A 14028-nucleotide genomic window follows, 5' to 3' on the forward strand; every position below is an offset into this window, starting at 1 on the left:
TGGCCAAGATACTGTAGTTTAGCAACAGTTGGGTTTACTTTTTAGAATGTACGGGCTTACACAATTTTTGTTAATTCAAGAAAATACAACTGAATAGATCTATTTTTGTCGTTTAATAGTCTACTGAAATAATACTGTTTTATATAACTAATCGAAGGCCAACTTTAGTTGGCGCAATTTCATAACCCCTCTAACCATAGAGGAAGTACAATTGCTTCCTTCGCGCACTATTGGAACAATAATTGTTAGCCTGACAATGCTTAGTTAGTAGGCCTATGTACACGTAGGGGTTTAAAGTTCATTTTAAGTTAGCATTTATGTTGTTTGCTAAGGCCTACTGCTGCTTTTTAAAGTTCGTTAGTTGTCTAGAATGGCGTTGTCGAGAAATAAGAGCTACGTTCATGCCCCAGGTCTAAAGCCCTTTATTGGGCTGACGATGCACGAAATGTTGGAAGAGAGAGTGAAGAAAAATCCGGACAGAGAAATGCTTATCTTTGTCGGCGATAATGAACGAGTTACGTTTGCTGAATTCAAGAAAAGGGTAAGGGATATGCATTGCACATTAGGCTACCAGTAACATAACGAGAATATCTTATGTGAATTATACGTGCTGCATGCGTAAATATGTCTTTCTATGTCTTCCTATTCTATACTATTTTGTGGTTTTTTCATCAAGCCAGTAGAGTACAAAGTATTTTGGAACATATAGGGCCTAATTATGGTTACATTTTAAAAGCCATGGTTTGTCTAAATCTTACAATCGGATGTCATAATGGAATTCATTCTTATTTCAGGTAATAGACTTAGCAGCCGGGTTCTTACTCAAACTTGGTCTTCGTCGTGGTGATCGTATAGCTGTTATAGGTGCTAATCACGTAGAATGGCCCCTTATTACAGGTGCAGCGAGAGCAATAGGCGTCGGTGTAGTATGTACCCCAATAACATCATATTATTTTAATGAATCAAATTATATGTTACGTTGATCTCCTAAACTATTATATTTTTTATTCTTAAGAAATAAATTTGAATTGATAAAAAATATATATTTGCTTTTATTCAGGCTAATCTGCTGCTTGGTCATACTCCTGAAACTTTTAAGAAAATAATGACAAAGGTATGTTCAATTTTGTTTCTTATGATTTTGAATTGATAATAATTTTTACACACGTACTTGATATAGAATCCGCTTATACTTTTTATATAAGGCTGTGCTTTTATTTTAAATTCGTTTCTGTTATTCTTTAGGACACCCTATTATGAGGATATATTCCTGTGTGAATCGCATGAGTGTAACACTCGGCCCACCCCTATTCTGTGAGCATTCCTATTATAAATGGAACGTTTTTTAGCTGTCCGGGCCCTTATTAGTGGTTCTGCTCTAATTCTGAACGGGTTTATCCTATTCGAACGAGTATGTGATCCATAATAATAAACTCCTATTTCAAAGGTACCATGCAAAGCGCTGTTCATAACTCGCAGCCCGGACACACTTTACCAAATGGCTTGTGAAATGATTCCAGAGTTAAGTGAAAGTATTCCAGGTGACCTAAATTCAAAACAGTGAGTACATTTATAAATTGAATTCACACATGGCTACTTACGAATCATATTTACTTTTTACACACTTTTATAAGCACCGTCATTTGGTTTGTTGTTTTTGTTTGTCTTTGTTTTTAGGTTTCCTGACTTAAAGAATGTCATAGCCGCTGGTGTAAATTGTAAAAGGTAAGTAGGCCTACTACATTTAGTAAAAAATGATAATAAGAAAAGGTTATCCTAATAAGTATAAAGACAAACCAGCCCAAAATCCAATCCTGCACCCTCTGTAGTTGACAGTAGTAGACAATCTTTTTCAGTGGAACGTTGAATTTCGATGACCTATCTATTTCTGGATGTGAGGAAGAAGTAGCCAAAGCGGCCAAGAAAGTAACAATTGATGACATTAGCCACATTAACATGACATCGGTAAACAATAGTTTCAAACTTGCCTTTTCAATTTGTTCAATCTAAATACATTTCAAAATAAACATAATGAAGTAGTTTTCACATTTTTATTTAATTCTTATGCTCTGTGTACACAATTAAAACGTTATGTGACACAAAATGTGCCCATATATGGACAAGATGACGTCATATCACTACCATATTAGGGCACGTTACACTTTTTTGTCAAATGGTTTGATAGTTTAGACAAAGCTTAAGATGAAAATAAAATGTCAAGAAAACTATTAAATTCAAATCCTGTTTTAATGTATCCTGTATAACAGTACGATCAATGTTATACACGCTCTAAAGCGTGGTTCCCACTAGCGACGCAACGCAAGGACGTAACGCAATGCAAGTGAATTGACCAATCACAAGCGATGGCTTATTCGCTTGTGATTGCTAACTGTCTACTTCGCTTGTCATTGGTTAAAACGCTTGCGTTGCGTTTACGTCCTTGCGTTACGTTCTAGTGGAAACCAAGCTTTACGTACCAGGCCTTATACTTTTAAGTTATCGTCAAATTCAAATGTTTTATAGAGTAGTCAAGCCCGAAAACGATCTAAACTAATTCAGTTCATGGAATTTTCTGTTTCCAAAGGGTACAACTGGATCACCAAAATTGGCACCGTACACCCATTTCAAAACTCTCAATGGTACCGTTTTTGTGCCAGATCAATTTGACGAAACACAAGTAGGTATTTATATATTGGTCATTTATTTAATGGAACGTTAAGTGAAACATTGGTAATGATGAGGCTACAAATGTGCATAGCGAGTTAACAAACAAAACAATGATAATGGTGAGGACGTCAACTGACGACGGCAACCGAGTCGACGATGATGACAACTTTTAAGGCATTGTATTCAACGTAGTTGTCAACAACGTGTTGATATATATAAGACAATGAAAAATAAATTAACGTACACACTCGAAGATTACAGCGAACACGCTAACGAAAATGACGGATACGCTGATAAGAAGATGATTATGATAACGAAACTAATACGTAAATGTAATGATAGTGATAATGGTAAATGTCGACACTAAATTCACTTTATAATACAGATCAATAAATTAGCATGTATCGGCAACATGGCGTACATTGTAGCAACGCAATTTAGTCAAGTAGCGCCACTCCTATACGGTACAACTTCAGTGTTTCCTTCACCAACCTATACATTTGAAAAGTTCATTCAAGCTGTCGAAGCCGAGAGGTAAAGTAGTTTTAAATAACAAGAATTCACAAACGCGAAACTTAACTATATAACGTTTACGTTTGATAATTATTGGTTTCATTAATGGCAGTTACGAAGCTGAGACACGAATATACTGTGCATGAGGCGTATAGCCGTATTAATCTAATGAATTATATCGATGATTGACCTAAAATAATTATCTTTTTTTTAGAATCACCTTTTTCTTGTTGATGGTTGATGGTGTGGTTAATCTTGCGCATAATCCTATTTGTGACAAGTACGACCTGTCTTCAATAAAATCAGGTAATTGTAGTGTACATAAGTTTAAATGATATAATAATGTAAAGAGGTACGTTACATCTAAGTATTACCGACTTATAAGGCAGAACATTATAATAAGTATATAAAAACAATGTCTATTTTTGATAAAAGGTATAACCGGTGGTTCACCTGTTCCGCCAGACGTTATTTTTGAGTTGCACAAAAAGTACGGAATTCGTCTGTTGGTAAGTTGGTCAAGGGATAAGTGAGATCTCTCTTCTTCAATGCATATTGACTATAAGCCTGTTTTCTCCCAGGATACAGCAGAGGTGAATTTTAAGTGGAGGACTTAAGAAGCAAGTAATCCATGCTGTGGGGCCATGGGGATGTCACAGGCACCCACCCAGTGGGGTCAAGGGAAGCTGACTTGCTAGAGAATATAGGTCGTTTCCTGGTTTCGCCCCTGCACACATATAATAATGGGTGACGAAACATTTAGTGTTAGTACTTGTGTTTCTTTTTTTCTCTAGAATTTGTATGCGTCAACGGAAACTAAAATCAGCTCGTTAACAGTCAATGACAGTCCAGTTGTTTGGAATACATCAGGCCGCCCCTTGCCCAATACTGAAGTAAGCCTAATATATTATCTTTGTCCCAACTATGTCATCCCATTCATACAGCATTTAACTGTGTAGCCATATTATACAATAAATCGTACATTTTCAGATTCAAATAGTTGATAAAGAAGGCTGTCCCGTAGAAGTCGGAGAAAAGGGAGAGATATGGGTACGAAGTCCAGATGCCTTCAAAGGTTACTATGGTGATATTGAGAAAACAAAACAGACGATCACTGAACACGGATGGATTAAAACAGGGTACTATCACAACTGTTATATTTACTTAACAAGTCAAGTAAACATTAATTTGTTAGTAGACCTATGAAAAAATGTAATGTTAACTTTAATGTTGAATTTTTGTTTGAAATATTTTTCAGAGATGTTGGTAAACTAAGTGCAGATGGCTACCTGACAATCGTTGGTCGAATTAAGGTATTGAAATTGAATCGATACATTGAATATAACTTACAATCCTTTCTTCCCGTGTGAATACAACTTCTGACTAATCTTCTGTTTCAAAAGTAAACGTGTCGAGAGATATTTGATTACATTGACAGATTAACACGTTGAAATTATTTTATTTTCAGGAGATAATTATCAGAGGTGGTTTCGATATTTACCCATCAGAATTGGAAGGTTTAGTAATAACGCATGCAGCCGTAAACAGTGCGCAGGTAAATGTATAACATAACAATCTTTCTACACATGAGCCTACAGCCCCAGAATTGGATTTGTTCTCCAGGGCGGTATAATTCTTCCATGATTTAGGAAAAGTGTACATCGTGTATGATACCACCAAACTTTCGAGTAAAAAAACAAGATTGTAAGGCAGTTTGCCTATTCATCAAATGCCTCACAATCTTGATTTTAACTCGAAATGGTACAGTATTTAAAATGAGTTTAAATCATGGAAGTTTGGTTTTTTTTATCACAGGTTTTAGGAATTCCAGATTACAGGATCGGTGAAGATGTGTGCGTATGTGTTACGTAAGTAATATTTTCATCTGTTTTTCATAAATTAGTGTTTTTTAAGGAAAATGGTAAAAAGTAAATTGTATTTCAAGCCAAACTAAAGTTGGTTTATGCGGTTAAATAAAGACTTCCAAAACAAAATTATACTACATTAAAAAAAAACACGAAACATTTAATTTATTATTTCAGATTAAATGAAGGTTGTAATGTCACCGAAGAAGAACTAAAATCATTCTTTGCTGGAAAGGTATAATAAAAACCTCAAGTTATATCGAATAAAATGAAGACTTATGTTTGAAGTTTGTAAAAACTGGTTTGATTTCCGAAACTTTACTTTCTTATGTCAAGTTTTGTTGTTTTTTTTTTCTTCAGATGTCGGATTTAATCCAGCCGTCTTACTTTCTAATTGTTGACTCTTTCCCATCTGGTGCTACTGGAAAGGTAATGTTTGACGTGCCTTTGTGTTTTTTTAATAATTACATGCGTATATTTTTATCAATAGAAATATTGAATAGAAGAATGTATCGATATAATATACTTGTATAACATATCTTGCGACCGATAACAGCAAAGTGATTGACCTGAGACGTCATTGGCAACGAAAGTTTTCCGAAGTTTGCCAGTGACGTAGACAGGAAAGACTCGACAGAAAGTAGAAAGTAGTAGACGGCTAGTTTGCAGGAGTTAAGTCGTGAACCAAACAAGTTTGCTGATGTTTGTGAATTCAGCGACATAAAGACTGCTTTTGCAGTCACGTGATCCTCCAGAGACAACTCCTCTAGTAACTAGTCTAGAACTTCTTAAAAAATGGGCAAACTTTGTCAAAAGTCATTTTCAGGAAATTATGCCTAAATCCAAATTTAGACTATGTCAGCTAATTTCTACTATATTAACATTTTTGCCAAAAACGTTATTATAATTTAAGTAATGTAAATTGTCATTTACAGGTGGACCGTAAGAAGTTGCAAGAGATGGCTATTGGTAGAATTAAATTACCAGACAATCTATATGCCGACAAATAACTTGTTAACAAAGAGTAATCCATTCAGCAAAATGACGCCAAGACTTTACGTTAGGAATTCAAAGGAAACTAAAACAAAACTTTTCATCTGAAATTCCTTGAGTTAACAAACTGATGTTATCTAATGTCCATTGTAGGGAAACTATGTTTTCCTCTTCTAGGATTGATGTTATTAGCCTCTTATAAGCTAAACTCATTCCAATAAAGAGTGCGGAATCATTAGGAGGTACTAAATACAATGCACTTTTGAAGCTAAATCTTTCACTTCTCTCCGATAGGAGGAGGGTTGCCAAATGTTTAAAATGTGCACACTCCATCCACTCAGGATAAAAGGCATTATCATCAACAATGATGTGAACCTACACCTGCTAAAAACACAAATTGTAAAACATTTAAATTGTAATGGTATGATACTAGGTTAGATTATAAATTATATAAAAGAGACTAAAAAAACAGAAAATAATTTGTAAAAAATGGTAGAAACTGTATACAAAATATGTAATAATTATTATTCAGGAAACATTGAATGAATAAGGGTGGGGTTGAACCACGATAAAAGAAATAAACAAAAACGCTGTAGGCTTATTTTATTCAAACTGTATTTATAATTGTATTATATTTGATTTAATTATTGTAGGCTACTACAATGCTATTTGGTGGAAAGCACGTATGACATACACTTACCAACGTTTAGTTCTACTAAAAACTATAGGAACTCACAAAGATGTTAATGTTACGATTTTCACCTGGCAAAAAAGAATAAATGGAATTGACGAATGTTGAAGAGCTAATAATTCCTGGCGTAATTTCAAATTCAAGAAAACATTTTCAAAATGTATAGCACTATAGATATATTGGTTTAGAGTAGATTTCGAGAAGATTAAAAAAAACAACTGATAATCCGTGCAGCGCGATATTAGCTTTTGTTTTGTTTGATACAACCTATACAAACAGTAAATTTGCTGTTGTATAAAATCTAAACCCGCAACTCACCAATTTTATTGACATTATAGCTATTTCTATTCTCTTTTATTCTACGCCGTCAAATCAAGGTTAACTGAGATTTATTTCTTTTGTACGAATTCCGTAAGTTGTACTGTGTGTATGTCTACAGTCCATTACTATACTATCATTTATCGTGAGATTGTATTTGTTTATCCATCTGTAAATTTAGTCATTTTCAATGGCCTGTTCACGAAATGAGAGCTACGTCCATACCCCCAGTCTGAAGCCCTTTATTGGGCTGACGATGCACGAAATGTTAGAAGAGAGAGTGAAGAAAAATCCGGACAGAGAAATGTTTGTTTTTGTCAGCGATAATGAACGAGTTGGATTTGCTGAATTTAAGAAAAGGGTGAGCAACTTTTATCAATATAACTAGCAATGTTCTCCTTGTTTTAAATGTATTAACCTTTAGGTGATCCTGCCTTATTGATTCACTTTTGTAATGTGTTTATGTCTTATTTGTACTGTATTTGAAATGTGCGAAATAAATGATATATTATGGTATTATATATGACATTGTAACATTAAATGTTCGGACCGGCTAGCTCAAGATTTGAGTGAAAATCACTGCAAATCCACTGGTGAATACCGGTTATAGAGTAGACAGATGGTTTGTCAGTGACTGTATATAATTTAAACGTACTTACGTATATTATTATAACTAATTAACATTTATTAATTATTCTTTTATTCAGGCAGCTCATATCTATATTATATTCTAACTTATCTCCACGTACTCTCACTCAATGGAACACTCGTCTACGACCCTAAAATCATTTAAACATAATCTTTTAAAGATAACATAATATAACATTTAAATATGTATTTATATACTGTACATACTATTGTAAAAACGTTGTTGACATTGTATTCGTATTTTGTGTATATGTACAGTAACGGGCCATGTGTTGATCTGGGCCTCCGTAATTAAATAAGTTGAATTGAATTGAATTGACCTCAATATTACAATGGAAGAACTTTATACTTTCTATTATTTTCATTTCGTTTTCAGGTAATAGACTTAGCAGCCGGGTTCTTATTCAAACTTGGTCTTCGTCGTGGTGATCGCATAGCTGTTTTAGGCGCTAACCATGTAGAATGGCCCCTTATAACGGCTGCAGCAAGAGCTATAGGAGTAGGTGTGGTAGGTACCCCAGGCTATTATATATATATAAATTTTAAACTGACTGAAATTATAGTTTGTATTTCGACTATAAAGCTTGTTTCCCACTAGAATGTAACGTAAGGACGTAAGCACAACACAAGTATGACCAATCACAAATGATAGATTATTCAACTGTCGCTTGGATTATTGGCCAATTCGCTGTCGTTGCAGTTACGTCGTCGTGTTGCATTCTAGTAGGAACTAATCCTTAGAAATAGACAAATCAATGTAATTTATGCAAGAATTTGCGGTCAGTATAAATAAAATAATAATAATTACATTTATTTTTATTTTAGGTTAATCTACTACTTGGACATGCTACTAAAACTTTCCACAAAATAATCTTGCAGGTATATTCTTTACTGTCTTGCCGATATGCATAATTATGATATTGAATAGTATAAGGATGTTTAACTTCTAGTATCATTTTATTGGAGTGGGATGACCCTGTAATCGACAATTACGCCTATATTTATAATGCCATCATTGTTCACAGGTATCGTGCAAAGCGCTGTTCATAACTCGTAGCCCTGATACACTTTACCAAATGGCTTGTGAAATGATTCCAGAGTTAAATGAAAGTATTCCAGGGGACTTAAATTTAAAACAGTAAGTATACATTTTGATAATAAATTAGCGACTATTTTAATCAATCGTTATAATGCGTTGACGGTTATATGCTAGCTTGCTTACCGTAATACGTACCGTTTTTATTTTAGGTTTCCAGACTTAAAGAAGGTTATAGCTGCTGGTTCTAATTGTAAAAGGTAAGTACTTTGCTTTAAGTAAATAAAAGGTAGGCTTAAATATATGTATAAAAAAAAGCTATACAAACATTAACAAAGTTAGAAATAAATAGGCAGTGACGTTAGTGATCAATTTATTTCAGTGGAACATTGAACTTTGCCGATATATCTATTTCTGGATGTGAGGAAGAAGTAGCAAAAGCGGCAAAGAAAGTGACAATTGATGACGTCAGCCACATTAACATGACATCGGTAAACAATAGTATTACAGAAAAAGACAATTGCAATCACTGGGTGCAAACTATTCTATTTTTGTATGTGAAATTCAAATGTAGACCTAGCTATCTGTTTCAAAAGAACGTTTTATTTGCATAACAAAGTATCAAACTAACTCATTGGTTGTCGTGCCTGATTTATGACAAGATTAGGCCTATAGGTCTTTAAATCATGTTTTAAAATTTAACCTAATATTCACATTTTAATGTATGGTTTTTATTGCCTACCATAGGGCACAACTGGATCACCAAAATTGGCATCATTTACTCATTTTCAGGCACTCCACAGCAACCTCTTTGTACCAGGTCAATTTGACGAAACACAAGTAGGTTCAATATTTTAGTTTCTGGTTGATGTTCATATACCGTACCGCACCGTATAACATAGGACCGATCGTCATTTATGACAAGGCACATTTGGTGGTGTTGAATTGGAGGACGATTATCGAACGGAACCACATCAAGATGATGGCGAGAAGAATGGCAAAAATGATGGTGATGACAGACAGACAGAAGTCACATGTGATGACGATTATGACGGAATGACAATGATTAAAACAATAATCATTTTATTCAATATTATTTCATTTTGTACTTAAGGTAAATAAATTGGCATGCCTCGGTAACATGGCATATGTTGGAGCGATGAATTTTAGTCATCTAGGGCCACTTATATTCGGTACAACGTCAGTGTTTCCTTCACCAACCTACACATTTGAAAAGTTTCTCCAGGCTGTCGAAGTAGAAAGGTTGAGTACACCACAATTAAATTGACAACGAGTTTGAAACATTACTGTTGAAATGACTGCCATTATCAGTTTGAAGGCACTAGTCTGGATTCCAGACAGACGGAGTTTAGAATATATTAGGAAAAAGATAAATATTTTGGCACATATGGCCTTCCATACGGATACTACTTGAGCTTGTAAATTTGTATTTTCAGACAAAAATCAAAACGTCGACTGGTAGACTAACATAAAAATGACAATAAATACAGACTTGGAGCAAGGCCATAAAGGCATCTGCCAAATTGTATACTGTTTATCTGTTACACTGCCATTCACTATTTGTTCAACTATTCAAAGTTTAATATGCGACTTTTTTTAGATGCACCTTCGTATTGTTGATGATCAATGGTGTGATCGATCTTGCGTATAATCCTATTTGTGATAATTACGACCTGTCTTCATTGATATCAGGTAGTCTTTAGAATAATTATATAATATATATGAATACCCTGTAAAAGTATGACCGATCTATTTCACAAAGAATCGATAAGAGTATTATTTTTTTTTAATAAAAGGTATAACCGGTGGTTCGTACATTCCGCCAAGTGCTATGATCAAGTTGCATGAAAAGTATGGAATTCGTCTATTGGTACGTACTGTATTACTATTAGTATTAGTACTATGGGTACGTATTGCATTACTATAATACTGTAGCTATATTGTGAACTTCTTTTATGCGCGAAAAGCACTGACACAACCGATTCTCGTACAGTATTACAATCGTACAGTGTCGTGTTTGCTGACGGGAAACAGCGGCCGTATTCACCAATCAATTATACATAAGCTAGATATTTTCCTTAAATATTAAGTGTTTCCCTTAAATTGTATTCAATTAGATAGGAGATTTTTGTAATAAGGCTGTTTCCATTAGCCTAAATGTAAATGGTAAATACGGCCACAGGCTCCTAACTATTACTACCCTTCACCAAACCCACTAAAATATCGGTAGAAATGATAGCGCTCGTATCGAGTAGCACTGAAGCAATAGCAAATTCATTTTAAATATTATATTTATATTATTAATGTGTTTTCTGTTGCATCAGAATGCTTATGGGTCAACAGAAACCACAACCATCAGCTCGATGACGGTTAATGACAGTCAGGACGTTTGGAATACAACAGGCCGCCCCTTACCAAATACTGAAGTAAGGCATAATAGATAGAGTTCCTGTATCATCCTGTTCATAAATTACTGTAATGTATAGCAACACTATCTGAAATTCTACATTTACAGATTCAGATAGTTGACGAAGAAGGATGTCCCGTTGAAGTGGGAGAAAGGGGAGAGGTATGGGTACGAAGTCCGGTTGCGTTCAGTGGTTACTATGGTGATATTGAGAAAACAAAAGAGAAAATCACCGAAAACGGATGGATTAAAATGGGGTACTATAGCACAACTTGTATTTTTACATAATAGACTCAAGTATATGTCAAATTTTAAAGAATTGTTGTAGTGGGCTTATGAAACATATCACACTATAAAGTTCTTCTAAAATTCCTTTTTCAGAGATGTTGGTAAGCTAAGTGAAGATGGCTACCTGACAATAGTCGGTCGAATTAAGGTACTGAAGTTAAATCTATACAATATACCATTTAACTTGTTCCTTTTGTTATAACAGCACCTCTTAAGTCTCAAGAGTAAACCCTTTGGGTGATGTTTTTCTTGCATTGATGTATGAGTGTTGTTACAATGTTTGATCTCAGTTAACAAGCTTTAAATGTTATTCTTTTCAGGATATCATTATCAGAAATGGTTCCAATATCCATCCATCAGAAGTGGAAAGTTTAGTAATAACTCATCCAGCCGTAAACATTGCGCAGGTAAAGTGTATAACATTGTGTGTAGGCCAATCCTGCACAATTTCAAAACGCTGGAGAATTTGTAGGAACTGAAAGATAATTTGTATATTTTTTAAACTAGGCCTAAATGGGTTTTTTTTCAGGTTGTAGCAATACCGGATTACAGGGTCGGTGAAGATGTGTGTGTATGTGTTAAGTAAGTAGGCATATATGGATTTTTTCTACCAAAACTAAAATTTGTATTATGAAAATCAGAACTAGGCTTATTTTCTTTCTTTTAAGTGAAATAAACATTACTTACAGGTAATTCAATATTTAAACTAATTAACCTTTTAACGTAAATTATTACATTTTTGCAATTAAAATAAATTATTATGTTTATGATTTCAGATTAAATGAAGGTTTCAATGTAACCGAAGAAGAACTGGAAACTTTCTTTGAAGGAAAGGTATAATAGCGAATAATAATACAAACAACAAATAATTATATTTTAAACTTTTTTCGAATCTTCACTTCTTTACGTTAATCGAACTTTTATTTCAGATGTCAGATTTAATCAAACCATCTTACTTTCTAATATTTGTCTCCTTCCCAAACGGAGCTTCAGGAAAGGTACTGTTTGCCGTGTTTTGTAATTATTAATTACAGTAGGCATATGTTTATTTTTTTAATCGAATCGATAAATGATTACGTCATGACAACAAGCCGGTATAAAACCAATATTCAAAGACATTTTCGATATGTAAAATGGTATTTGTGGTAATCAATCGACATACCACTAGAAGCCATGTTGTCTTTAGTAGTAGGACTCTCCAAAACTAGTTTAACTCGACCGTTAATATAACCATATACACCAGTGATATAAAATAAACGATACCACCAGAATCGACAAATTTATACCGAGTTACGTTTAAATATGTAATTTATTTAAAATCCTGTAATCAACAAAATTATCATTTCCAGGTGGATCGTAAGAAGCTGCAAGAGATGGCTATTGATCGAATTATATTACCTGATACGCCTTATGAAGAGTCGCAATAAGTTATTCAATCCAAACTGTAATACTTCCATTAAGCACAAAATAAACTTAACCTCAAAACCTTTGTTGTTTTTATTTACTAACAGACTGTTTATTTTAATGATTTTATCAATGTCATGGTACATAATTAGGCTTAGCTAGTTGTTGTAGAGATGACGTCATAATATATGCATATTTTATCTCACAATCACGTTTAGACTCTATTGTGACAATGATTTCGATTTCTCACGATTTTCACAGAAAAAAAAGTACCTTTAATTGCACTGGAGAACAGAATGAAATCGCACAGATTTTTATCGGTTTTTTTTTAATAATACCGTAGCAACAGATGGAAATGGTGAACCTGGTAATTTAATTTATTGTCAACTATTTGGCATTCCGTCCTTTACAATTGTGCGGGTCTATAGTAAACGTTATCTATTCCAGCGTACATTTAGTATAATATTTAAATCCATATATCAGTATTAGTATAGTATGTCTAAAATCGCCTTGTCGCGAAAAAAGAGTTACATCCATACTAGTCTGAAACCCTTTATTGGGCTGACGATGCACGAAATGTTGGAAGAGAGGGTGAAGAAAAATCCGGACAGAGAAATGCTTGTTTTTGTCAGCGATAAAGAACGAGTTACGTTTGCTGAATTCAAGAAAAGGGTGAGTATTAAAACGTGAGCAAGTTTGCATAATATAGTGCAATATATAGTGTAAAGTAAACTTTTATAGGCCTACGATACGTTTGTTTTTTTTAATGGAGCACAATGTTTTCCGGAACCATGCAATAATAATGATGCACGAATTCAACGCGTGGAAACGTTATAGACACGAAATTGATTAAACTTTATCTTGCGTTTTCGGCTGGGTAACAGTAAGTCTGATTTACATGATTGAAAGAGTCATACGTTTGCATATTGCTAAATCTTAAAAATATGGAGCAACACAAATATGGGTGTTGCTCAATAATTTAACTTTGATCGTATAGCTGTTATAGGTGCTAACCATATAGAATGGCCGCTTATTACAGGTGCAGCGAGAGCTATAGGCGTCGGTGTGGTAGGTACCCCAGCTATTATACTACAATATAATAATCAAATTTATTTTCTAAAAATAACCAAAAATGTATAATCTAAGTTCCGAATATTTTTTTTTTCTTCAGGCTAAT

The 14028-nt window shown here is 34.0% G+C and overlaps 2 protein-coding genes across 2 annotated transcripts; both read left to right on the top strand.

Annotated features, from left to right (window-relative positions):
• The first annotated feature begins 237 nt into the window (after positions 1–237).
• LOC140050209 (medium-chain acyl-CoA ligase ACSF2, mitochondrial-like) lies at positions 238–7173 on the top strand. The gene is made up of 18 exons (XM_072095302.1): positions 238–541; positions 795–926; positions 1061–1114; positions 1448–1560; positions 1678–1725; positions 1857–1965; positions 2585–2677; positions 3053–3201; positions 3395–3486; positions 3616–3689; positions 3975–4073; positions 4171–4319; positions 4439–4493; positions 4649–4735; positions 4996–5048; positions 5223–5280; positions 5406–5474; positions 5981–7173. Exons 1-18 carry the CDS (start codon positions 371–373, stop codon positions 6053–6055), a joined length of 1680 nt encoding a protein of 559 aa, XP_071951403.1. The 5' UTR covers positions 238–370; the 3' UTR covers positions 6056–7173.
• A 50-nt stretch (positions 7174–7223) lies between these two features.
• On the top strand, positions 7224–13147 carry LOC140050208 (medium-chain acyl-CoA ligase ACSF2, mitochondrial-like). Its single transcript, XM_072095301.1, has 18 exons — positions 7224–7408; positions 8072–8203; positions 8521–8574; positions 8721–8833; positions 8944–8991; positions 9114–9222; positions 9479–9571; positions 9846–9994; positions 10353–10444; positions 10549–10622; positions 11077–11178; positions 11268–11416; positions 11541–11595; positions 11768–11854; positions 11977–12029; positions 12224–12281; positions 12377–12445; positions 12797–13147. The coding sequence occupies exons 1-18, from the start codon at positions 7238–7240 to the stop codon at positions 12872–12874; spliced, it is 1686 nt and encodes a 561-aa protein (XP_071951402.1). The 5' UTR covers positions 7224–7237; the 3' UTR covers positions 12875–13147.
• Positions 13148–14028: the final 881 nt, after the last annotated feature.

This window comes from Antedon mediterranea, chromosome 5, assembly GCF_964355755.1.
Source record: "Antedon mediterranea chromosome 5, ecAntMedi1.1, whole genome shotgun sequence".
Classification (NCBI taxonomy): domain Eukaryota; kingdom Metazoa; phylum Echinodermata; class Crinoidea; order Comatulida; family Antedonidae; genus Antedon; species Antedon mediterranea.